This window comes from Abrus precatorius, unplaced genomic scaffold, assembly GCF_003935025.1.
Source record: "Abrus precatorius isolate BTA unplaced genomic scaffold, Abrus_2018 Scaffold6, whole genome shotgun sequence".
NCBI classification, from domain to species: Eukaryota; Viridiplantae; Streptophyta; class Magnoliopsida; order Fabales; family Fabaceae; genus Abrus; species Abrus precatorius.
In genome coordinates, this window is record NW_020874406.1 from 11,268,692 (window position 1) to 11,294,968 (window position 26,277).

The 26,277-nt window shown below is 32.7% G+C and overlaps 2 protein-coding genes across 2 annotated transcripts in view; one reads left to right on the forward strand and one right to left on the reverse strand.

The window, feature by feature from the left end:
* LOC113869529 (pentatricopeptide repeat-containing protein At4g37170) overlaps positions 1-26,277 on the forward strand; it is a 94,109-nt gene that overhangs the window by 8,559 nt on the left and 59,273 nt on the right. The window lies entirely within an intron of this gene.
* LOC113869528 (pentatricopeptide repeat-containing protein At1g71490) lies at positions 57-2,778 on the reverse strand. The gene has a single exon (XM_027505889.1). It carries the CDS (start codon positions 2,677-2,679, stop codon positions 625-627), a length of 2,055 nt encoding a protein of 684 aa, XP_027361690.1. The 5' UTR covers positions 2,680-2,778; the 3' UTR covers positions 57-624.

The following is a 26,277-nucleotide window of genomic DNA, read 5'->3' on the forward strand; positions in this document are numbered from 1 at the left end:
TATCACTATACTGGACATCGACATGCCACGAGTTTATTTTATTTTTTTGGAGAAAAGTAGGAAGTGATACAATCTCTTTGGAGATTTTTTTTCTCAATTATTTCGCATATTTAAATTAACTTTTTCAAGTATGTGTAGTTATTATTCTCTTATGGAGATTATTATTAATTATAAAACATAATTTTTAGTCCGGTAAAAAAAGTTAAGAGAAACTTATAAAAAATTAGAAAAAATATTAAAAAAAATAATGATAAATAATATTTTAGATAATTTAATTTTTAATTAATTTCAATAATGTATGATTCGGTTTAGCAGATCAACAGGCGTTGTTCTCTGTAAAATGTTGAGGCATCACTTAATCTCTATAAGGTTAACTGATAAACGAAATGGCTAGCCTTAGCGATTGGAGTAATGAAATCAAATTCGCTAATAAAGTAAAATGGCCATACCAAAATAAACTGATTATAATTTTAGAGTGAAGAATTCAATTTTTCTCTGGTCCAACCACTGATTAAGCAATTTTTTTTGCCTTTTAGGCCTTTCATATGGGATTGTATAAACTAACTACAAGAATATAAGAATAACCATCTATATTGATATGATATTGATATGTTTAGCTCCTCTTCAGTATGCACTTCCCTCAATATTCATCTCTTCAAAATCTTCCTCGGATGAAACAGATTCCTCACTACGTACATAACCAGCATCTCTCATTAGCTCATTCAATCCATCCATCAAAGGGTAAATCTCAGACGCATGAGGGTTGGAAATGTCTCCCACTAAAAAGGAAGAGAACTGAGTGCCAACATCAACCCAAGCACAACCAGGAGCCTTTCTCACACCCAAATCTCTCATATAAGTCCTCACTTGAGCTAGTTTGTTCCAACAACCAGCAGCTGCATACATATTTGCAATCAACACATAATAACCTGAATGATTAGGCTTCATTTCCAACAATTTTCCCGCTGCCCATTCCCCCATCATTGTATTACCATGGATTCGACAAGCTCCTATGAGTGTTGCCCACATTGCTGGAGTTGGCTTGTATGGCATCCCTGTGATTACCTCCTTTGCCTTGTTTAGAAGACCAGCCCTCCCAAAGAGATCAACCATGCAAGCATGGTGCTCTAGACGAGGAACTAACCCATAAACATCTACCATATTTTTAAAAAGCATTTGCCCCTTGCCTACAAGACCAGAATGACTACAAGCTGATAGAACCGCTACCATAGTTACATGATCCAGTTTAATCTTGAGCTTTCCCATCTCTTCAAATAGTTGTAGAGCTGTTTCTCCTTCTCCCTTCATACCATATCCCATAATCATGGAAGTATACGTAACTTCATCTCTTGTGCTCAATGAATCAAACACTTTTCTGGCTTCTAAAACTTTGCCAGACCTTGCATACATGTCCACTAGGGCATTCCACAATAATAAATATTCATCAAACTGTTCATGCTTCATGATGTAGCAATGAAACTCTTTGCCATGCTGTAGATTTGCTATGCGAGCACAGAGGGGAAGAACACTTGCAATGGTCACATAATTCGGTTCAATGCCCTTATTTAACATCTCTCTAAAGAGGAAGGAGACGTCCTCGGCTCGATCCATGTGAGCATATCCAGAAATCATGGCATTCCAAGTGATCAAACATTTCTCTTCCATTTTATGAAACAATGTATACGCAAGCCCAGGGACTCCACACCTAGAATACATTGTAATCAATGCATTCTTCACATTGTCAAACACATCAAAGCAAGTTCGTACAGCATGACCATGAATCTCCTCTCCCAATTTAAGGGCGCCAATGTGGGAACACGCTTTTAATCCAACAACCATTGCAATGGAATCCAAACAAATGGATGCTCTCATCCGAGAAATCAGCTTAAGTGCCCCCCTGAAATTGGCAGAATGCAAGCACCCTCCAGCAATTGTGTTCCATATAATTACATTGATTTCAACACCCTCCTCTTGCATTCTTCCAAATAGCTGAAACGCTTCCTGCCACATACCCCTACAAGCATAAACACTAATTATAGTGTTCCAAGAAACAGCATCTCTAACTGACATATTATCAAACAAGTGACGAGCAACATCCAGTTTCCCTAACCTACCGTACATGGAGACGAGTGCATTGTGCACAAATAAGCTCCACTTCATGGAGCTACCCTCAATACACCTGTGAACTTCCAAACCAGTATCCAAATCTAACAATTCACCACAAGCCTTGAGAACACTCGGGTAAGTGTATTCATCAGGTTGAATCTGCTTATTCAACATTTTCTTGTACACAGAAAGAGCCTCCACAAAGAACTCATTTCTAACATACGACGAGATGACCAAATTCCAATGTAAGGGATCCAAACTATTAGAGCTCTCAGTGACACTTTGAGCATCATGAAGAAGATTAACACTTGTGTAAAGATTAATAAGCCGTGAAACCAACATAGGATGGTGATGAAGACCCAGAGAAATGACATGGGCATGAAGCTGCTTACCCTGTGGCAAAGACTTAAGGTTGGTGCAAGCCAAGAGAAGAGAGTTAATGGGGTGTAACAGAATATTGAAAGAAATTGAAGAAGCTGCACGGTGTTGGATATGAAAGAAGGTTTTGAATGCATTTGATAAGTGTCCATGGGTGACAAAGTCCTTGAGGGATGCAATAAGAACACCGAGCATAGATGCATCATTAGATACAATTGGTTTGTGAAATGGTTGGTTCCATGATAATTTTGGTATGCACTTCTGAAGCTGAGATAAGAACAGGTGCGGGTCTGTGGGTACACCCCGCAGCATAAACTAAAGATGTTAGGGTTATGATCCAATGCCCATGTTCCGGTTAAAATTTGTGATACAAATCAATAACCTTTTTTTTTTTTGGTCATAATCACTTAATTTATTAAGCTTTTTTTTTTTCTCCATTTACAGCACTTTTTAATTTATTTTTATAAATAACTTTATTAGTTTTAAGATTTTTTTTTTGGAATTTAATTTTTAAAATCAACAACTTTTCAGAAATAAAATTCAAAAATTTTTACTTCTAGAGACATAATTTTGGAAGTTTTAATTTATTTTCATAAGTAAAACTTATAGAATTTTAAGTCCAGAAATCATTTAAATTTGTTGATATAATTTTTTTTGTTACTTTATGCATCTTGAATCATGACCTCATTTTCATTGTTAAATTTTATTTTTGTACCAAGAAATTTTAGTTATAGAAATCTTTTTTTTGTTATAAGTTATAGAAATCTTTGACCGTCATTTGAGTGATGATTTTATACTTTTTATATGTATACTTCTTTCCTTTTGTATCGTCTGATAAGTCAGGTGAAGGGCAAAGACATCAACTTAAATGTTGGAACTTGATCATTCTTAAATGAAAACATAATTTAGGGATGTAAATAATTTTATTTTTTTTTGTAAAAGACAGGTCAAGATCTCAAGAGAGAGATTACCAAATGACAATTCTATAGAAAGTAATACACATGACATCCTCGATAAAAAGGAAAGATAATTGGAGGAGAGGAGTTAAAAGCTCTACAAAATTAGCAAGATAAGAGAAGACAATATAAAGGTGAATTGTTGAAGCATTTACTCAAAATGACTCCTATAACTACTTTAGAATCAAGTTGAATTTCCAAATTATGCAAACCTAACTCTTTGGCCATGGAAAGACCATCTATAACACCCTCAAAGCTCATCTTTATAAACTGAGGTTTGCTCCAATTAATGACGGTAATCTTTGAGCCAATTACCATATTGATCCTTTATGAGACCACCTGCTGCAACAGGACTGGAATTTCCTTTGCCAACTCCATTATAATTAACAATAAGCTCTCAATTAGATGTTGGTTGCTATGTTAGTGCATGTTCTTTATGGAGAAATAGAAGATTCATGTATAAAAAGAAGTAGAGGAAATATGTCTGAGTCTTGTGAGAATGGTAATAATTGGATTGAGGGGAATCCTAAAATGAGCATCATGCAAACAACTATTCCTCTAGATCAGAGTAAATAGATAGTGACAATCTAGATAAGGTTTCAAGGGTAAGAAGTCATATGTTGATCCTCCTTGCTCATGTTAAACCAGAACTAGCTCTAAGAATCAAGAAGAAAAAAAAAGGAAGCTTTGTGAGCTAAAGAAACTAATTGAGTCCATATCATAGAAGCAATTAGACAATCACGAAGCACGTGGAAAGTACTTTTATCCTGTTGAAGATAATGCTAGAAATACTTACCAATAACTCCCCACCTCTTTAATCTTATATTGCTTAGAATACGATTATGAGCCATTAGCCAAAGAAAACTCTTGATTCATTCAGAAACCTTGAACTTCCAAATTAAAGACCACTTAACATTTGAAACCAAATGAGTGAACCCATTAACTGGTATGCACTACTAACAGTATAATCTCTTGAATAACTAGGCCAACCTATATAATCATCTCATTTAATGGCAGTATAGGGGAGAATGGTTCTAATCAGATTGACAATAGAAGGAGAGCAGAGATTAGAAATCATATCGCAATTCCAGGTCCTTGAGGAAGTCAAACAAGAACTGTCTATGATGTCATTAAGATCAAAGGGAATATTAAAGATCAAATCTTTGATCTGAACATTAGGATCGACTTGCTTGTCATGCCAAAGGCTAATAATACATCCATTTTCAATTTTAACACTAGATTTTTATGCTTGGCCAAACTTCAACTAGGCTCTTCCACAACTTGGAGTCAAAAGACTTGGAGGAGAAATCTTGTTGAAGATTGTCAGATCTGTCATATTTGGCCAGCAACACATTACTCCAAAGAAAAGTATGACCTTGCCTAATTTGCCAGGCCAACCTCATGACACAGGCCTTATTCATCTCAATCAAATTTTGAACTGCTAAACCACTATACTCCATAGGCTTAATCGAAGTTTTCAAAGCAATTAGATGACACCTCTTCTTGTTAGGGTATCTCCAACTAAGCAGTCACAACGATACGGTGAAAACAAGTTTAAGGAAAACATCTTTTAAGAATAAAAAGATATTTTCTAAAAAATTAGAAGATTCGTCGTCAAAGTTTATTTAAGCAAACCTTAGAAAAATTTTAAAATAACATAATCTTTGAAACCAAAAATGAGTTCAGGAGGTATTAGCACTTTACAACATCCATGTAAATAATAGTTACTTTGAATTAATTGTGCAAATTTATTTTAATTTAAAAAAATATTTAACCCCTAAACAATATTATTGTTACTTTTATTTTTAAGGAAAAAAATATTTATTGAAATATTAATGGGTATCTTAAGAAGGAAGAAAAAGAAAAAAATATTTTAAAAATTGTTTTAACTTGATAGGCTTGATTCCCTTCTTACATATCCCTAAGTGCAATGGGGAACTCAAAGCCATATAGTTCTATCATAAAAAATTTAAAATTGGTTTATTAAAATTAAATTTAGTAAAAGAAAGTTTATTTTGAGATTAAAATGATTTTCATAAGATTATAATGTTTAGGATACAAGATAACGTGGTTATACATATATTATACGATAAACAATATAGAAGGTGAAGGAAAATCACAACCATATTGTAAATCATTAAAAAAATATTATTTTTAAAAGAAATATTTAAATTTATATTTGAATTATAATTTATTTTGAAAGAGAATTTAAAATAGCGTAAGTTATACATAAATCTCTTATAATTTATTGGACAATCAATGACAATGTAAATCACATATTGATGTTGCAAAAATTTGTATAATAAAATGAAGAAATGATTGGTTATTTAATTTACCAAAATTAGAAATATGACTTAAGAAAAATTAAAATATGAAATTAATTTTATTTAATGAAAGGAATAAATATATTTAAATTGATTAAAGAAGATAATTATTTAATAAAAGATTAAAACTTAATTGGATAAATTTATATTGCATAGGACCCAAGGTAACATTGGTATACAAAAGTCTTAACGATTTAAAGCGTATAAAAGTAGAGACGCTATATAATAACACTATAAATTGTTGCATTAATATGATAAAAATATTTTAATTAATTAATGAGTATATAAATAAAATACTTTTTAATAGAGAATAAAGAAATATTCGAGAGAGTATGTTTTTAATTAATTGTAAAAATAAAATTTGCACGAAGTATACTTTAAATTAGTGACATATTGATGACTCATATTTTGTACTTACATTTATAGTCTTATTGCATCTTCCAAAATATCTTTTCCTTCTTTATTTCTTTCATTTAGCATGTTTTTGCATTAAATTTGAGTTTTTATAAATATTTATTATCTTTACTTTATATTTCATATTTTTCTCTATTCTAACATTTGTCTACTATTTTGGCCATAACTTTTTTTGTAGATTTCCTTTTTGGCTTTGCAATAGATTCCTGACTTATTGGGTTTCAATTTGGACATATGGATCATACTGTTTGGAGTTTGGAGCTATTTTTTATTAATCTTTGAAGTTCAGACTTAATACATAGCTTTTGTATTTAGAATTTTTATTGTAATTACTTGCAACACAGCCTTAGCCCATTTATTTCCTTCTCATTTAAGACCAGTATATAAAGGGGTCAAAAGGTTGATTTTGGAACGCTTCTCTTTTCATAATTTTGTTTTTGTAAGACTTTTCCGCTTTAGAGAGAAAACTTTTTTTTTTTACCGTTTACTTGCCTCTTTTCGGATTCTACAAAAAATTCAATTTTCAATTCTACTGCAATTTTTAATTTTTATTTTCTCACACGGTTGAATCTCGAGTCATCCCATCTCAAGCGTCGATTGCGAGACCAATTGATCGCTTCAAGTTTGTCTTTTTATTTTTTCGCAATTCTTGATCAAGATTTGTGCATGTATAATTCGATTGAATTTGATTTATATTCTTGAGTGTAAGATTGATCAATTGATTTCTTTTGCATTTGAGATTTAGGAAAATTTAGTATAGTAATCCTGTTCTGTCTGTAATTCTTGGTTTTAATTCGTGTTCGTTTAAGTTGCATTTGTTTTAATCTGCGTTTGTTTTTCTTTTAATTCGTTTTTGTTTTTTTGGAGTTTCAAGTCATTTTCGTTTTTCTAGGATTTTTCTCTTAATTTGTTTTCATTTTTTTGGTTTTCAATTTACTGATTTAATTCAATTTCAATCCAATTGTTGATTTACTGCATTTTCCAGTATTCTTGCAATTTAATTTCTGTTGCCAATTCATATTTCTGGTTGTCATTGTCATTGTTTTTATTCACATTAATGCATTTCAATTCTAATTTATGTTTCTGTTTAAATTCTTAAAAACTACAAAACTCTCAGTCTAACCACTGTTGTATGTTTAAAACTGAAGTTTAACCACTGTTGCATGTTTAAAATTAGAATCAAAGTAAATTTGTGTCCTTGTGAGATGACCTAGATTTGCTCTCTATACTGCAAAATTATTTGAGGAATCTAGTTTTGTTTGAAACCATTATGACGTGGTTGTCACATATATATGATCAATAAAAAATGAATATGATTGACTTTTACTAGTTTATATTATTTAATAATTTTAATAAAAGAATGTTCTAGATGATATATTTTAAATAAATAAAATAAAAATCATATAATTGATAAATTTTAGAAATTAGATTTAATTTTTTTATTATATTGATGATGTAAAAAATTAAGATAATATTGATACACACAAGTTTTATAAATTTATAATACATGACGATAGAGAAGCTATACATTAGTATTATAAATTGATGCAAATGTTGTAGTGTTTATTTGTTTAAAATTTAATTTATTAATAATGAAATGAAAGGTCAAAACATGAATATAAAATCAAATTACATTAATCATTCTAAAATTAATACAATGAAGTAGAGAATAATAATACCAAAGAAAAAATAACTCACAAATGCATAAATATGCCGAATATAAACAATGACACGATAATTATTATGAAAATTTTTATTTTCATATTATTTTACCTATTTTGACATGAATTATTTATTTATTTACCTATTTTTAGATTTAGTTGGTTGAACCTAATATTTTTAGAATAATAATAATGAAAATAAATAAATAATGTAAAAATAAGAAAAGTTTTAGGCTAACTCAGCACTAATTTTAGCCTAAATCCTTTTTTTTTTTTAGAGTCCAATTATATCTAGTTACACCATAAAAATAAAAATAAAAAAACAAAAAGCAACAAAAAAAGGAAAGGAAGGACTATGATTCAATCGCTGCATGCTACAATGTTGAGCACCTGCCTCTCAACTAGGGGTGGGCAATGGTCAGGTTTGATTGGATTCGGTCAATAAAATTTAGAACCAAAGTAAACCAACTATCTTAAATTTTTGGCCGATTCCGACCATCAAGTTATCAGATAATTCAAAATTTTGGTTTGAGTATTTATACGGATAGATTGGGTGGAGTGTCCCACTATGAGACTGACTTCTCCTTGACCAGGAATAAAATTTCCTACATGATTATGGATGTTTTGCAAGAGAAGAATGAAAAGGAATGGGAAGACTCAATGAGCCATGGAATGAAGGAAGAGTTCTGACCCATGTGGTTAGGAGGATGATTTATCGGCTACAAAACTCTAAAATCTGAATTCTAACTTGTGCTAGTAGACCCAACTGGCATGGAAGGTTCCTTTACCTACATCATTTGTCCATAGTTTGTTTTAAGGAAAACCAGAATGCATTAAAACAATGGGGTCTTGGAAGTTTAAGGAATTAACAATTTTGTTTGGTCAGGAACAGATTTAATCTGTTACAAAAATTACAAACTGTTCCCAACCAAATTAACCCTATTTAATCTAAAAATAAAACCCGATTTAACCCATACCTGAATTAACCCACCCAAGTAGCGTTTTCAAACTTTCGGTTACCTTGGTTTCTGGCGGGCCTTCGGGTGTTGCCCACCCCTACTCTCAACCCCCTTATTCTTTAACATAAATCCCATCAATTGCTTAAAGTAATAAAATAATACCATAAAAATGTAACTTTATCAAATTGATTGCACAAAATCTAGTGCACTTGATAAATGCCACCGGTGCAAGTCAGTCAACATCGCATCCAACTTTCTTTTCATTTTAAAATAATAATAATATATTTTAAAAAATTAATCAAATATCCGTGACTCTCAATTTTTATCGTTCAATTTCTATTTTACCTTTTTTCATTTTGAAAAGGCTCGAGACACAATCATATGAACATGGATTTATGAGCAATGACCATACCTTAAAAGGTTAAGAAATTTTTCAGATGTGAGCAACAATGGAGGATGATGGATAGCTAGAACAATGTGATTTATTTCCTCTCGTTTGGCTTGATTTCTTTTTCTATTCTTTTCTTCTTTTCTCAGATCTCCTCTCAAAAAATGCTTGTCTTCTAAAAATTTTCCTTTCTCCCGAAAAACTGGTTGTCTTCCTCAAAAATATTTTTGCTCCTTCCTCAAAAAAAAAAATTTCTAAAAATTTTCTGCTACCTTAAATTTTTGCTCTGTTTTAGACAAGAAAAAAAAAACCCTCTAAAATTTTTTCACTCCCTAAAAGCTTGTTGCCTCTTTTCTAAAAATTTCTTACTTGTGTTTTTATATAGGTCCACTTCTTTATGTTTACTTTGGGTTTCATATCAGGGCAAATGTTTTAGTTTTTCCCTTTCTCATGTATCAAGTTTACTTTGGGTGCTAGGTATAAGCTTGAACAATGCATGATTTCTTTTTCTAGAGTCAGATTAATTTTTCAAGTTTTTTTTTATTTTCAGTTAAAACAACTCCATTATTTATCTTTTTTTTTTAATTTATACCTTTTTTTAAAAAAAAATTGAAAGCAAAAAATTGGTATTCATATCCCCAAATGAGTAAAAGTTGAATCTTCTGGAAATCATAGAGACAACCCTTAGAAAACACGATTGTCATAATAAGGTAGATAGATATAGAATCTAAAACTAACTTGGATAAAGTTACTCTCCTACTAAAAGAGAGTTGTTTTGCCTGTCAACCTGCCAAGTTGGCTTGAGTCTTGTCAATCAAGTATTGGAAATCAACCTTTATTAGGGATTTGTTCATAATGGGGAAACCCAAATATTTTCCAAGACTAGAGCAGGGTTGGAAACTAGATTTCTCAAGTAAGTTTCCACATAAAGATGTAGGGACATTCGAGGAAAAGTAGATCCTACTCTTTTCAACATTCACTTTTTCACCAAACATTGTGCAAAAGTTATGAAGCACTTGCAAAACATTATTAAGATAGGCGGGGAGAAGCCTTATAAAAAGGAGAAAATAATCTGCAAATATTAAGAGAGATATGAGGGAGCCATTCCTACCAAGCTAAAGAGGACACTAAGAACCAATTTGAATAGTCTCTTCAATAAAATGACTAAGCTTGTCCATACACATCACATAAATATAAGGGGATAAGGTATCTCCTTGGCGAATACATCTATCTAGCAAAAAGTAATCAACTCTCTCCCTATGTCAAATCACATTAGTCTAAATAGAAGAAACACACTCCATAATAACATCAGTTAAATCATTTAGCAGGCTAACTTCCTAAATAACTCCCTAATGAAGGGCCATTATCATGGATTTTGGATAGATCTATTTGAATGGAAAAAAAAAACCATTCTTACCCCTCATCTTATTAAGTGTGTGAACACATTTTTGAGCAACAATTATATTTTCATGAATATACCTGTGAAAGATAAAGCCCATTTGAAAGAGAGAAATAATGAAAGGCATGAGAGGCTTCGGCCTATTCACAATAATCTTAGTTAAGACTTTGTAAGAAACATTGAAGAGGAAAATCAGTTTGAATTGCGTCACTTCTTACACATTAGGAATCTTCGAAATTAAACAATTATCAGTATAATTAATCTAACAAATGTTATGGGGGGTTCTCCAAGCCTTTTCGATAAAGCAGCAAATGTTTTGGAAAATATGATGCTAAAATTGCTAATATAAACTCACAGGTCAGCCATCAAGCCTTAAGGACTTCTAAGACTTCATTTAAAAGATAACAGATCAAATCTCCTCTAAAGAGAAGTCTCTTTTAAGAGCTTCCTAGTCTTCAGCTAGAAGGGAGGGAAAAGAAATGGTGGCTTGAGGATAGAAAAAGGAAACATCATTTTCTGTAAACATATTATAATATTGATTGACCAATTGCTTCAACTCATCTTTGTCTTTTGTAACATCTTAAATTTTTAGTCTTGAACTGCATGTTTTATATGCATAAACTCAAAAAAAATACGAATTTTCATATATGATAAGCATTATAAATACAAGTCCATAAAAATTCTTTTTGTGAATAAGATTATTTACAAAACTTACCAAGAAGGAAAAATCAAATAAGTAACAGTAAATTTAAAGATCATAATAAACCAGAAACAATTATACAAATATAGATACTGAACCTGCATTTACATATATCAAGTATAATAATTTAGAAATTTTTTATCAAAATGTGTGGGACTTAAGATAATAATTACACAACCTAAATAAGTAAAATCTTAGAGTAGTCTCAAAACATATCTAAACACTGAGGACGCGACGCTAGTCATCTCCATGCATCTCTCTATCTCCGCTAGATCCTCAGAATTAAGGTCGTCATCTGATTCAAGATAGAGGTATCCCGAATCGGCCGCAACCTCAACTCCCGATACATTCAAAGGTAACTAGGGTTGGTATTCTGAGATGGTTATGATCATGGTATGTATCTAAATAAGTTATGGCTGCTGGGGTCCGAACTGTACCTCTATAAATGTATATACATAACGTATGGTGGATTCTATTATTTACAGGAAAATCAAAAGGAACGCTATAATATAATTTCATGTCCAAAATAATAATATTACTAGGTATGTCATCAACATGTATAGCCAACTTAAAATGACAAGTCTTTTGGTACTCATTAAATACATAATTAAGTATACACTATACAGAGCTATCTATCAGCCTAATCCTTTCTTGAGGCGCTGTCATTCTGGTTTCCTGAAAACTTTAGTAAGGATGAGTGTCTAATCCATCATTTTACAAATTATCAAATCACATAAAATCATAGTTATGACATAAAGAAAACATAATCATTTCAGCAACTAATCCACATAACAACCATGATCACATATTCACAACATAACAATTTGTTATAACTTATTTAGTTTTCTCCTTCAAACACGCACTCCAAGTGCACTGTGATCACAGACAATGATACCTCCAACATTTCTTGAGGTATTACTCAATTAGGTAAATAGTCATCGATTAGCCCATGCACACAGATACAATGTATATAATAATGAGCCCCTTAGCAAAGGTATAATCAGGAGTTTAGTCAGGAAACGAGTATGAAGTCATCTAACGCATTCGCTTTCAGAAAGAGTGTGTACACAAATGCGAATGTTACTCACCACCCTACTTTCTCCCAGATTTTCTATCGTTTCTGCATTCTATACCCCTAGTGTATCTCTGTAACTATTCACACTAGATCCATTCCATATCCAACACTTATATTTATCTCGAGAATCCCTTCGTTCTCCACTCATAAGATCATGCTTAGTAAAGTACTTCCAAACTAAGTCCACATCACTCATACCATTATAATATAGTTTCAATTGTTACTTCCTACGAGCCAGCATCATACTTTATCACAGCCACAAATACTTATATACATATTTCATATAATCACTTAGCATGTTTTCATAACATTCCACATTGAGTACTCATCATATATTCCATGTGAATACAACATAACCATTCAAGCCAAGCAACCAAAGATGCATATTCTTAGCTATTACTCACAGATATTATAGTTCAAACATATATTTTTGCAAAATCCTTATGCAATAATGCTCCAATGAGTACAAAATAAACACTTTAATAAAATGGCAAAATAGAGCTCTCCTTACCTTGAGGTAAGTATGTGGAAAGAGATTGATAAAGGTTCTTGCTCAACACTGGAAGTTTCCTGGATATCACGAGATACCCTTAAGAGATGGAAAAACAAGAAAAACAAGTGGAGAAAACACAGTTAAATCCAGAGAAACTTACTTGGAGTTGTTTAGATTTAATGTCCAAGCTTGGATTCAAGGAGTAATCAGAGTTTGAAGGAGTTTATCTGAGAGAAAGAAGTGAGAGTTCAGAGTAAATGATAGGAGAACGTGAGGTTTGTAACGAAATGAAATTTTCATGCTGGAAATCTCTTAAATACCCCTCAGCCCCGTGCGCTTTCACTTGAGTGACAAACAGCTTGCTTGAGTGATGAAATTCTTGCCTGAGCAAAAACACCAGACAGTGGCCTCACCAAGCATTTCCTGATATGCTCGCTTGAGTGAGGTCAAGTTTGCCTGAGTGACATAATGTTTAGATAGTTGAACATTTTTCCCGTAAGTCCTCGCTTGAGCAACTCAGCTCGCCTGGGCGAGATCACTGCTCGCTTGAGCTAGATCACACTCACTTGAGCGAGATCACACTCGCCTGGGCGAGGTGATAGTTGAGTTGAATTTATCTTGCCTAATCGTGATTGCCTTGAAAACATGGAGTTCTAAGCGCTTAGTCTCGCTTGAGCGAGATCCCTTTCATCAGACTGCTACTAAAACACCCTTAAATCATTCTAATACATTCTAACACTATATAATACCAAACAATTCATCAATTTATAAATAAATGAAAAATAGTGTGTTATAACTCTCACCCTTTAAGGAATTTTGCCCCCAAAATTCACTAATTCAGAAAGAAATGAGAGCATGCTTCTCTCATTTTGTCCTCAGGCTCCCAAGTGACATCTCCTTCATCACTTGCGTTCTAGATCACTTTTACCAATGAGATATCTTTGCCCCTTAACTGCTTGACTCGATGATCTGAAATCTTCATAGGAAATACATCATATGACAAAATTTCTCAAACTTAGACAAGATCAAGTTCAATTACATGAGAGAGATTCAGAATGTATTTCCTAAGTTGAGACACATGAAACACAACGTGCAGATTTGAAAGATTTGGGGGAAGGCAATCTTCAGCCATAAGACCAATTCTCAAATGGTCCAATAAATTTGGAGGATAGTTTTATGGATTTCAACACTCTACCAACTCCGGTGATGGGTGAGACTCTTAAGAACATATGGTCACCAACTTGAAATTCCAAGGGCTTTCTACATTGATCATGATAACTCTTGTCTATCCTGGGCAACCTTAATCTTTTGTCTACTTGCTTTCACTTGTTCTTTCTATCTCTGAACTACATTAGGTGCATACATAATTGCTTCTTCCACTTCGTACCAACATAAAGGTGTTTTGTATTTTCTTCTATATAACACCTCACATGGTGTCATCCCAATGCTTGCATGATAACTATTGTTGTATGTAAATACTACCAGAGGTAAACATTCATCCCACACTCTCTGTTGCTTCATCACATAAGCTCGTAATAAATCCTTGAGTGATTGGATGGTGCGCTCCGTTTGCCTGTCAGTTTGAGGGTGGTACGATGAGTTAAGCTTCAATTTAGTTCCCAAGGCTCCTTGCAAACTCTCCCAAAACTTTGATGTAAATCTCGGGTCTCTATCCGATACAATACTAAAAGGTACCCCGTGTAACCTGACGTACACTTCTGCTAATTTCTCCTATTTGTACCTCATATTAATCAGAATGAAATGTGCAGTCTTGGTTAAACAGTTTGCAATCACCCATACCGCATCGTGATTTCTCTTTATTCTTGGCAATCCAGATACAAAGTCCACGAAAATACTATTCCATTTCCACTCAATAATCTCTAATGGTTGCAATTCTTCTAGTAAGCATTGATGTTCTGCTTTTGATTTTCGGCAAGTTAAACACTTCTCAACATACTCAGCTATCTCTTTCTTCATGCCATACCACCAAAAATTCCTTCGTAAATCTTGATACATTTTTGTTGTCTCTGGGGGAAAACACAACTTGCTCTTGTGTGCTTCCTTTAATATCATTCGCTTCAGCTCTTCATTTTGGAGAATGCACACCCTATCCTTGAATTTTATAAGTCCATTTGTGTCGCGATGAAACTCTGAATTCTTTCCCTTATCCTTTTGTCGTATTATGTCTCACAAATGCTGATCTTCTTGTTGTGCCTTTTGAACTTGGGGTCAAAAAGTCATTGTTGACCTTCAAAGTTCCAAGGTACAAGTTTTTGGAACGTACTTTCACCACCAAATTCAAGTCTCTAAATTCTTCGATCAGCTTCCACTTTTTTATCATGAGTGAAATATGTAAAGATTTTCTGCTCAATGCATCTGCTACTATGTTCGCCTTTCTAGAATGATAAGACAATATGAAGTCATAGTCCTTTAGAAACTCCATGCATCACCTATGCCTTATGTTAAGCTTTTTCTGATCAAATAGGTACTTCAGATTCTTATGGTCATTGAAGACTTCAAATCTTGTCCCAAAGAGGTAATGCCTCTAGATCTTCAATGCGAATATCATTGCTGCTAACTTCAAGTCATGCGTGGGGTAGTTAACTTCAAGTCCCAAAGAGGTATTATTATTATTATGCTACTTATGTGAGGGAGGCCTTAACCCAAAAGCCCATAATGGGAGAGAATTATGGTTAATACTTTATATATTTGGCTAGGTCTCTTTTATAATTATTGACAATTATATAATCATATGAGTTGCTCTACAATTTGCCTATCGAGAGTTATGCTTTAGGAGTGTGACTTACATAAAGATCTAACCTATCATTTCTCATAGAATTTAGATATCAAGTACAACAAATTTTATACAAATGCAAGTCTTCAACAAGTAAGCCTAAAACTCTATTATAATTATTATTGATATTTCTAATTATTTTTATTGTTCTAATTTCATATATTCTAGTTTGAATAATTTTTTATTTATAATGAAGGAACTAATAATTTAAAAAACAAGAATCTAACCTACTCTTATTTTTTAGAAAGTTTTTGTGGATACTTTTATAAAATTTTTGTCAAGATAAAGATTTTACTATTTATTTTATGTAATTTCATGTCTTATATTTTTTACTCAGTTCATACTTCTTTTATAGATCATATTTATTTTATTTTATACTACTATATTTTCAAAAAAATTTCTATGCAAAATAAAAGGTTGAGAAATTTAATATAAATATTTATGTTTCTCAAGTAAAAGAATGCATATTTAAATATATAAAAATCTATCTAATTAAATTTATTTTATAAGATTAACATAAAAATATATTTATTAATAAAGTAAACCATAAAAATAATTTTTTTTTTCATATTTTTAATAGAAAAATTTATTTACTATTTTATATCGTTTAACTAGACTAATACAATTTAATTATTATATAGTTGATATGAGATTGATTTTTTTTAAAAAAATTATTTATATATAACACGTACAAAATGTTTAGAAATTTAGTGATTAAAATTATGTGATATTATATTGACTTGGGTTAAATAAGATTTTTTGTTTAAGTTCTTGCATTTATATAGGTAATAAATGGAAAATGTATGTGGAGTAACTCCTTCAAAGGAATCTGAAAGTAGCTCTTCTCCAATTATTTCCATTACTCCCACACAACCTGAAAATGTTCCTAAAAGTATACTTAGTGATTCTGGACCGAGTGACAGTTCTGATATTAGAGGTCAATATCAATCCAGTCTGATGCACTTCCTATTTTGGTGGATGGAGATGATTGTGATGCAACTCATGATGAAAAAAGAAAGAAAGATGTCGATTGTATGGAATCACTTTAAGAAAAAAATTATTAATGGGGAAGAAAAAGCTATATGCAATTATTGTAACAAGCAACTGACAGGTAGAAGATCAGATGGAACAAATCATTTTTGCATAAACACTTTCAAACTTGTAAGAGGAGGCCATATAAGGATATAAGACAATCAATCTTATTGAGAGAACAAAAGAAAGTAGACGAATCATCCACTTATTTAAGTAATTATCACTTTGATCCAGAACAATCTAGAAGAGATCTTGCTTCTATGATAATAATTCATGAGTATCCACTTTCTATAGTAGACCATTTGGGGTTTAGAGCATATTCTGAAGGCCTCCAACCTTTATTCAAGGTTCCTAGCGGAACACAATAAAAGGTGACATTATCAAAATATATCAGAATGAAAAGTTGAAGACTATGGGACTCTTAGAGAAGATTGGAAGTAGAATTGCTTTAACAACAGACATGTGGAGAACTAACAATTAAAAGAAAGGGTTTATGGCTATCACAGCTCACTACATTACTGATGATTGAGATATGCAAAGTCGCATATTGAGGTATAATTTTTGTGATCATTATATGATATATTCATTTAGTAATTATTTGCATTATTTCAATTTTTTTTATATATGTATATAATTTATTTTTACATTAATAGGTTTGTATATGTGGAATGTCCACATACAGCAGAAGCTCTATCTAAAGTGTTAGTTGAATGCATGCTAGATTGGAATATTGATAGAAAGTTATCTACCATCACTTTGGATAATTGTAGTACAAATGATTCTCTTGTTGGTTTGTTACTAAACAAACTTCATTGTTCTTCTCTTATGCTTGATGGTCAATTGTTTCATATGAGGTGTTGTGCACATATTCTCAATTTAATTGCTCAAGATGGTTTAAATATTCTTGGAGATGGCATAGAGAAGGTTAGAAGTAGTGTTGCTTTTTGGACAACTACACCTAAAAGAGAACAAACCTTAGCAGCATGTCAAATCAAAGTTTCAATTACAAAGAAACTTGTACTTGATTGCAAAACAAGATGGAATTCTACTTATCACATGCTTGTTGTTGCATTGGCTTATAAAGATGTTTTTATTCGTTTGAAAACAAGAGAGCATATGTATACATGTATTCCTACAACAAATGACTAGGAAATTGCTAAAGAAATTTGTAGTAGGTTGAAAGTCTTTAATCGTGTGACTGAGATATTTTCTGGGACACAATATCCTACAACAAATATTTTCTTCCCATTGGTTTGTGAAATAAAGTTATCTCTGCAACAATGACAAATTTGTTCAATTGAGGCTATTAGAAATATGGCTACAAAAATGGTAACCAAATTTGAGAAATATTGGTCTGTTATACATGGAATCATGGGAATTGCTATTTTTTTGGATCCAAGATATAAATTAAAGTTGTTAGAGTACTTCTTTCGCAAGCTCTATGGAAGTTCATCTTCTTTTCAAATTAACAATGTGAAAAAATTATGCTACTTGTTGTTTGAAGATTATCAAGCTAAAGCCATGGGAATAGTAGAAAGTTCATCTAAAAAGTCTAATGAGATGGAAATGAATTTGGATATACTTAATGTTAATAATTTTTTAAGTGATTATGATTCATTTGTTAAAGATACAAATGATATGCAATCAAAATCTGAGTTGGATATCTACTTGGAAGAGAAGGTATTGCCTAGAAGTGTTAGTTTTGATATCCTTGGGTGGTGGAAATCAAATGGGATCAAATGTCCAATATTGCAAAAAATTGCCAAGGATATTTTGGGCATCCCAATTTCAACCGTTGCTTCAGAGTCTGCTTTTAGCACAGGAGGTAGATTGTTGAGTCCTCATCGTTCTCGACTTCATGAGGATACTTTGGAATCACTCATGTGCGCACAAAGTTGGTTGAAACATGAAAATGAAGGTATTCAACACTCTATTAATATATTTATTTAATTAAATATTTTTGTTAATTTTAATTTGATAGCTTAATTATTGATTTTCTTATTACTTGTATGTTTTAGTTTCTATTGGTATTACTGGACCAAAGCAATATGTAAACTTGAAAGATAAACATTTACAGTCATTTGGAAAGTCTGATTCTGATGAAGAGGTAAATTAGCCTAACTATACTATTTTGACTTTACAATAAATAATTAACTAATGTTATTTTTTTAGGTCTTGCAGAGTGACAGTACTGGAATATAAAGTTTAGGAGTTGGTTGTTTTATAAGATCTTGAAGATTATGTGTGCAATTTTGTTTTTGATTTTTAAGTACTTTAGTTTAGAAAGTTGATGTATTAAGATTCACTTAACACTTATGATCTTTGAATATTTATTTTTTATTTATACTTGCACTTTGTTCGGTAAAATTATATAAGTATATATTTTTTATAACTGCTTTTTTTTTCTTAGACATGCGCGGGTAATAGGGGCGGGTATGGGTATGCGGGTACCCAGAGGGTACGGGTACGGGGACTAAAAGTACTACCCACGCAAGTATAGGGCTGGGTACGGGTATTTTTTTTAAAATGCAGGTATGGGTAAGGTACTGTAGTACCCTACCCATACCTTACCCATTGCCATCCCTAGTTCACAATAGCAATAAGATTAAATCTTGGCAGTAGATTCTTAAAGACGTAGCAACAAGATTTAACATGGGAACTGTGAAGATCCTATTGCAGAGTTATCAAAGCTTTGACAAAAAGGTACTCTAATTAATTACTTTGAAAAATTTGATCAATTGTTGGCTAGGTACATGTTAGTGAAGAAATGGCAATAAGTTTTTTATGGGAGGATTAAATGCTTCATTAGAAAAATCAGTAAGAATTCATAGTCCTAAAACCATACAAGAGGCCATGTGATTAGCAAGGTTACAAGATGAGGTTCTTCAAGAATTAGAAAGAAAAATAGTTAACAACAAATAAAAGCTTTATGAAGGTTCTCGAAGTTATAGTAGAAGTTGGAATTCAACAATAGTTAATTTCAAAAGCATCTCCAATTAAAACACTCACATCTAATAAATAAATACACCTGTAAATGAAATTGGAAAAGAAACTTCTTTAACAAAGACAACAAACACCAACAGGAAGGAAATGAGTGAAAGAAAAATGAAAGGTCTTTGTTGATTCTGTGGAGAGCAATAGGACAAAAACCACAGGCAGAAATGCACAGTATATTAAGTGCCATTTTTGCATCTCAAGGTGAAGAATCTGAACAGGATAAAGATAGTGAAGACATAATGGCTTTGGGAAGAGAGTTACTAGTTGAAGATGCAGTTCAAATATCATTGCATGCTCGTAAAGGTGTTACTAGTGGACAAAATTTGTAGCTGAAAGGAACTATTAGGAAGCAGGAGATACCATTTTTTATGGATACAGGCAGCACACATAATTTTCTGAGTGACAAATGGGTAAACACATTAGGTGTTCAAAACTCAATGTATCAAGGAATTTCCTGTGGTAATAGCCAATGACAAACATGTAATCATAGATAGAAAATGTGAGCAACTGCATTAGAAATTTAGAGATCATGAATTTCAAGGGGACTTTTTAGTTTTGCATGGATCTAATTATGGAGTTATTTTTGGAGTACCGTGGCTTAAGACATTAGAAGAGATAAGATGGAACTGTCCTTTCAAGACAAAGCAGTTTGAACATCAAGGTAAAATGGTGAAGTTAGTGGGCGAGCAGCAAGGAAGGAAACTTCAAGATACCTTAGACGCACTGTAATTTCTTGCTCTTGAAGCAATATTTCTTTCTATTTCTATGATGGAGGATCAAGAGCAGATATTCATAAATTCAACTAAGTTATCAATAGATCAACATAGGGAATTGTAGGATTTATTGTTGGAATATGAGGACTTATTCAAAGTTTCTACTCAACTGCCTCCAAAAAGGAAATGTGATCACTAAATCAACTTAGTCAACAACACTCCTGTCAGCTCAAAGCCTTACATATATCCACATGCACAAAAAGTTGAAATTGAAAAGATGATTGAAGAATTATTAACAACAGGATTCATCAGAGAAAGTAGTAGTGCATTTGCCTTACTAATAATGTTGATTAAGAAGAAGGATGGAGGTTCAAGTCTTTGCACAAATTATGGAAAGCTGAACTCTGCAACAATCAAGAACAAGTTTCCAATTCCTTTGATTGAAGACTTGTTTAATGAATTAAAAGGAGTTACATACTTTACCAAGTTGGATTTAAAGAGTGGATATAGTCAAATCAGAATATGGGAAGAAGACATTCCTAAAACTGCATATAGGACTCATAATGGGCATTATGAATGGCTAGTTCTACCCTTTGGTTCAACAAATGCTCCAGCAATTTTTCAGAACCTAATGAATGATGTTTTCAGACCTTACTTTAGGAGGTTCATTCTAGTATTTTCTTATGAAATATTTATTTACTCTAAAAGTTGAGAGGATTACTTAGAACATATTTATTTAGCTTTGCAATTATTACAAACAGATGCTGATTTTAAACCAAAAAAAATGCAGCTTTTCAAAGAAGGCAATAAAGTACTTGGGGCACGTAATTTCAAACAAAGGAGTAGCTCCTGATGATGAAAGATACAAGCAATTCAAAATTGGCCCAGACCATAGACAAGTAAGCAATTAAAAGGGTTCTTATGATTATCAGGTTATTATAGGAGGTTTATAATGAATTATGACAAGTTGGCTCAACCACTAACAACCTTGCTGAAGAAAAAAGCTACTTTCTAGTGAACTAAAGAAGCAGAAGCAGCATTCAGATCCTTGAAGTTGGCATTAACAAGAGCTCCTGTATTAGCACTTCTATATTTTGAAGAATAATTCACAATTGAAACTAATGCTTTAGGTATAGGCATAGGAACAATTTTGATGCAGAAAGGTCACCCAATTGCCTATATAAGCAAAGCTATGGAGTAAGGTACAAACTACTATCTGCTTATAAAAAAGAGTTTAATGCAATATTGTTTGTTGTTAAGAAATGACAGCATTACTTCTTGGGAAATCACTTTGAAATCAGAACTGATCAGAAAGCATTAAAACACCTTATAGAAGAACTCTTGAAGGAAGTCTTGAAACCATTTACCAAATTGGATCTGACCTTTTACAACTAATTAAGGAGACATGGCTGAGAGATGAAAAACTTAAGAAAATCATAGATAAAATAAGGTTGACTCAGTAACCTTATAAGAAGTATGTTTGGCAAGGAGAAGTGCTTAAGAGAAATGGCAAGATAGTGGTTGGTCAAAGCGCATAAATTAGACAAAGGCTGCTTAAGTATTATCATGAATCTTTTATTGGGAGACACTTAAGATCCTCATAAACCTATAATAGATTAAAAGATCTCTTTTACTGGAAAGGAATGCAACAAGATGTTAAGAGTTGAGTGATGGAATGTAAAGTATGTCAAAAATACAAAGCAGTATTGTCTCTTCCAGCAACATCGTTGTAGCCATTGCCAATCCCTACTTAAGCCTAGCAATCCTTAGCTATGGATTTTATTGTAGGATTATCTAAATCAAATGGAAAAATAATAATCCTAGTAGTCATTGATAGATTGACTAAATATGCACATTTTATGGCATTAAGTTATCCTATTAGTGCTACTAAGGTTTGCTCAAGTTTTCTTAGACACAGTGGTTAAGTTACATGGATTTCAAGTTGAAATAATCTATGATAGAGATCCCATTTTTATGAGTAAATTCTAGAAAGAGCTATTCAAGTTGCATGGAGTTAAACTACTAAAATCCACTACCTTCCATCCACAAACATATGGGCAGTTAGAACCTTTGACCAAGGTGTTGGAAGGGTAATTAAGATGCTCTACAAGAAATATTCCATCTAAGTGGACAGACTTTTTGAGCTATGCGAAATTCTAGTATAATACTAAGTTTCATTTAGCTATAGGTGTGACACCTTTTGAGGCATTATATGGATATGCACCAGTCATTAGCAATTCGTTGTTGGCAAGAGATTTAGTAGTTCATGTTGTGGAATATATAAGAAAGACAAGGGAAGAGATTGCAAGAATTTTGTAGGATAACTTAAGAAAAGCTCAGGACAAAATGAAGATATATACTGATAAGAAAAAAAATCAAAAAAGGAGTTTGCACTGGGAGATTAGGTCTATCTGAAATTACAACCCTTCAAGCAATATTCAATTCCACATGCTGCATTCCATAAATTAGCTGCCAGATATTATGGTCCTTACAAAATCATAAAACAAATTGGCAAGGTGGCTTACAAGTTAGATTTACCAGCAGAGGCAAGAATTCACAATGTGTTCCATATTTCACTCCTAAAAAAGGATCATGGCGATCATTCTGTTTCCACACTCTTACCAGCATTCAACAATGAAGATCAACTAGAAATGGAACCTTTGGATATTTTGACAAGAAGGATGAAGAAGAAGGATAACAAGGAAGTGACTAAAGTTTTGGCACAGTAGCAACATATAGCACCTGAAGATGCTACTTGGCATGAACTCCACAATTTGAAGTAGCAATATCCAGATATGCAACGGAAGAGCTTACTGCAACAACCAGTGGTAGAAAGGGCCTTAGGGGCAAGGCCTTTAGATGGGGGGTGGGAGATTGTAATAAACAATTTATAAAAGCAACCATTAAAGTTTGTTGTTAAGGTCCCTAAGAGGATGGGTTGTTCAAAACAGTTAGTTAGTTGGCGTCTAATATAGGAAATTGAGCAGGAATAGTTGTTGAGACAATTATCTCCTTATGTATAAATACTTAGAATTCCTTTATAAAATATTCATTCAAAAATTAATGCAATTACATTTTTTCTTTGAAAATTCGTATATCCTCGTGTGAGTTCCACGAGTAAGTGAGTGTGTGTCATTGTTCTGTGAGAGAAACGTGAGGTTTTGTAGATTGATTATCTTTAATCTAACATTGAAAAAGCGATAGACAGATTAAATCCACACGGAAACTCCTACCATGAATCATTATAAAACAACCTAAACATACAAAAGAGGTTACCATAGGCTTAGTTGTAGGAGTGAATACAATAACATTACATGGCAAGGAAGATATTGGCATTCTAACACAATTCACATAATATATAAACAAAGAAATGTGTGGCACGAGAATCAAATAAGACATCACATAGTCTATCATTAATGATGTATTTACCTTTGATAAGATCATCAAACTTGGATGCCTCAGACCCACTCATAGCGAAGACCTTGCCTTGCATATTCGACTTTGCTCTACTACTTACTCTGGATACGGGCCTGTTACTTCCACTCATGCTTCCACTCTATTGAGGAGCTGACCAACAGTTATTCATCAAATGTCTCGTCTTCCCACCAATACCACAAGTCTAGAATAGTTGCGAGCAATTTATCACCAAATGGGGTCTTTTGCATTTGAAACATTTCAAAGGTCCCTTCTGGAGGTTGGAACCACTGCTACTGCCTCTCTGCAGTGCAGTCCCCCTTGATTTTAATTGAGTAGCACCAGAATAGGGTCCTCTTAGAAATCTTAGAGGCCTTCAATCTTGTCTTATCGGCCCTCTAATTCGGCTATCCACTGATTTGCCTTTTGAGTTAGCTTCAAATATCTGACACTCGCTGACCAAAGTTGGCAAGTCATTTAGCTAAAACACACTAACTACTATCCAGATCTTAGGCCTCAACCAATTCTCAAACTGGGTGCATAGGTCTTCATCCCCATCCTCATGTTGAAAATGAGGCCAGTACTTCATAAGTTTGTGGAATTTTGCAGCATACTCCTCCATGGACATGTTTTCTTACTTCAACTAAAGGAATTCTCTAGCTTTTTGTTTCTTTAAGTCCCTCGAAAAGTAGTTTCCTAAGAAACTTGCCTTAAACATTTCTCATTGAATGTATCATTCTTCTTGTGGCAGAGTTTGAATAACAAACCTCCACCAATCCTCTACTTTTCCGCCAGCATATAAGTGACATACACCAACTTGTGTTCCTCACGACATCCCATTGCGTTAAATATCTTCTCACTATCGACTACCCATCTCTGGGCTCCTTCTGGATCAAATTTCCCTTTAAACTTTGGAGGTTGTGCTTCGTCAACGATGAGAGTCCATAGTACTCCGTTGGTTCAACATCTTGGTTTTATACTAACGTCTCCAAGACTTGTGTCATATAGGCTAAAATTTCGTTCATAGCACCAGCAGGTCTACCTCTATCAGCCATAATTCTAATTCCAAGAAGGATCAAATTCACACATCAACCTCTATTCTAACACATTTAACGTTCAGTTCAACCAATGCAAACATTTCAAACAAATCAAATAATTCACAACTAATAAGCTATACTAACAACCAATCATTTCATATTCTTGTAAAACAAGAACATACAACACACAAGATCAAGGAACTAGTCCCATACCCAAGCTAGTTTAGATGAACTGCTTTGATACCAAATTGTAACATCTTAAATTTTTAGTCTTAAACTGCGTGTTTTATTTGCACAAACTTGAAATAAAATATAAATTTTCGTATATGATAGGCATTATTAATACGAGTTAATAAAAATTCTTTTTGTGAATAAAATTATTTACAAAACAACAATTATACAAATATGTATATTGAACCTGCATTTACATATATCAAGTATAATAATTTATAAACTATTTATCAAAATGTGTGGGACTTAAGATAATAATTACATAACCAAAATAAGTAAAATCCCAGAGCAGTCTCAAAACATATCCAAACATTGAGGACTCGACGCTAGTCATCTCCATGTCATCTCTCTATCTTTGCTAGATCTTCGGAATCGAGGTCATCATTTGATCCAAGATAGAGGTCTCCTGAATTGGCTACAACCTCAACTCTTGATATTCGTTTAAAGGTAACTTGGGTCGGCCTTCCGAGATGGTTATGATCATGGTATGTACATAAATAAGTTATGGCTACTGGGGTTCTAACCGTACCTCTGTAAATGTATACACATAAGGTATGGTGGATTATATTATTTACAGAAAAATTAAAAGTGACGCTATAATATAATTCTATGTCCAAAATAATAATATTACTAGGTATGTCATCAACATGTACAACCAACTTAAAGTGACAAGTCATTTTGTACTCATTAAATACATAATTAAGTCTACATATTATAGAGCTATCTATCAGCCTAATCCTTTCTTGAGACGCTGTCATCCTAGTTTCCTAAAAATTTTAGTAAGGATGAACATCTATTCTATCATTTTACAAATCATCAAATTATATAAAATCATAGTTATGACATAAAGAAAACATAATCATTTTAGCAACCAATCCACAGAACAACTATAATCACATATTCACAACATAACAATTTGTTATAAGTTATTCAATTTTCTCCTTCAAACACACACTCCTAGTGCATTATGATTACATACAACAATGCCTCTAACATTTCTTGAGGTCTTACTCAATTAGGTAAATAGTCGCCGATTAGCCCATGCACACGGATACAACGTATATGATAACGGGCCTCTTAGCAAAGCTATAGTCAAGAGTCTAGTCAGGAAACGAGTGTGAGACCATGTGCCGCATTCACTTTTAGAAAGAGTGTGTACACAAACACGAATGTTGCTCATCACCCTATATTTTTTCCAAATTTTCT

Bases quoted from the DNA above. Each gene is read 5' to 3' on its own strand.
- LOC113869528 (XM_027505889.1), bottom strand. From the start codon at position 2,679: ATGCTCGGTGTTCTTATTGCATCCCTCAAGGACTTTGTCACCCATGGA.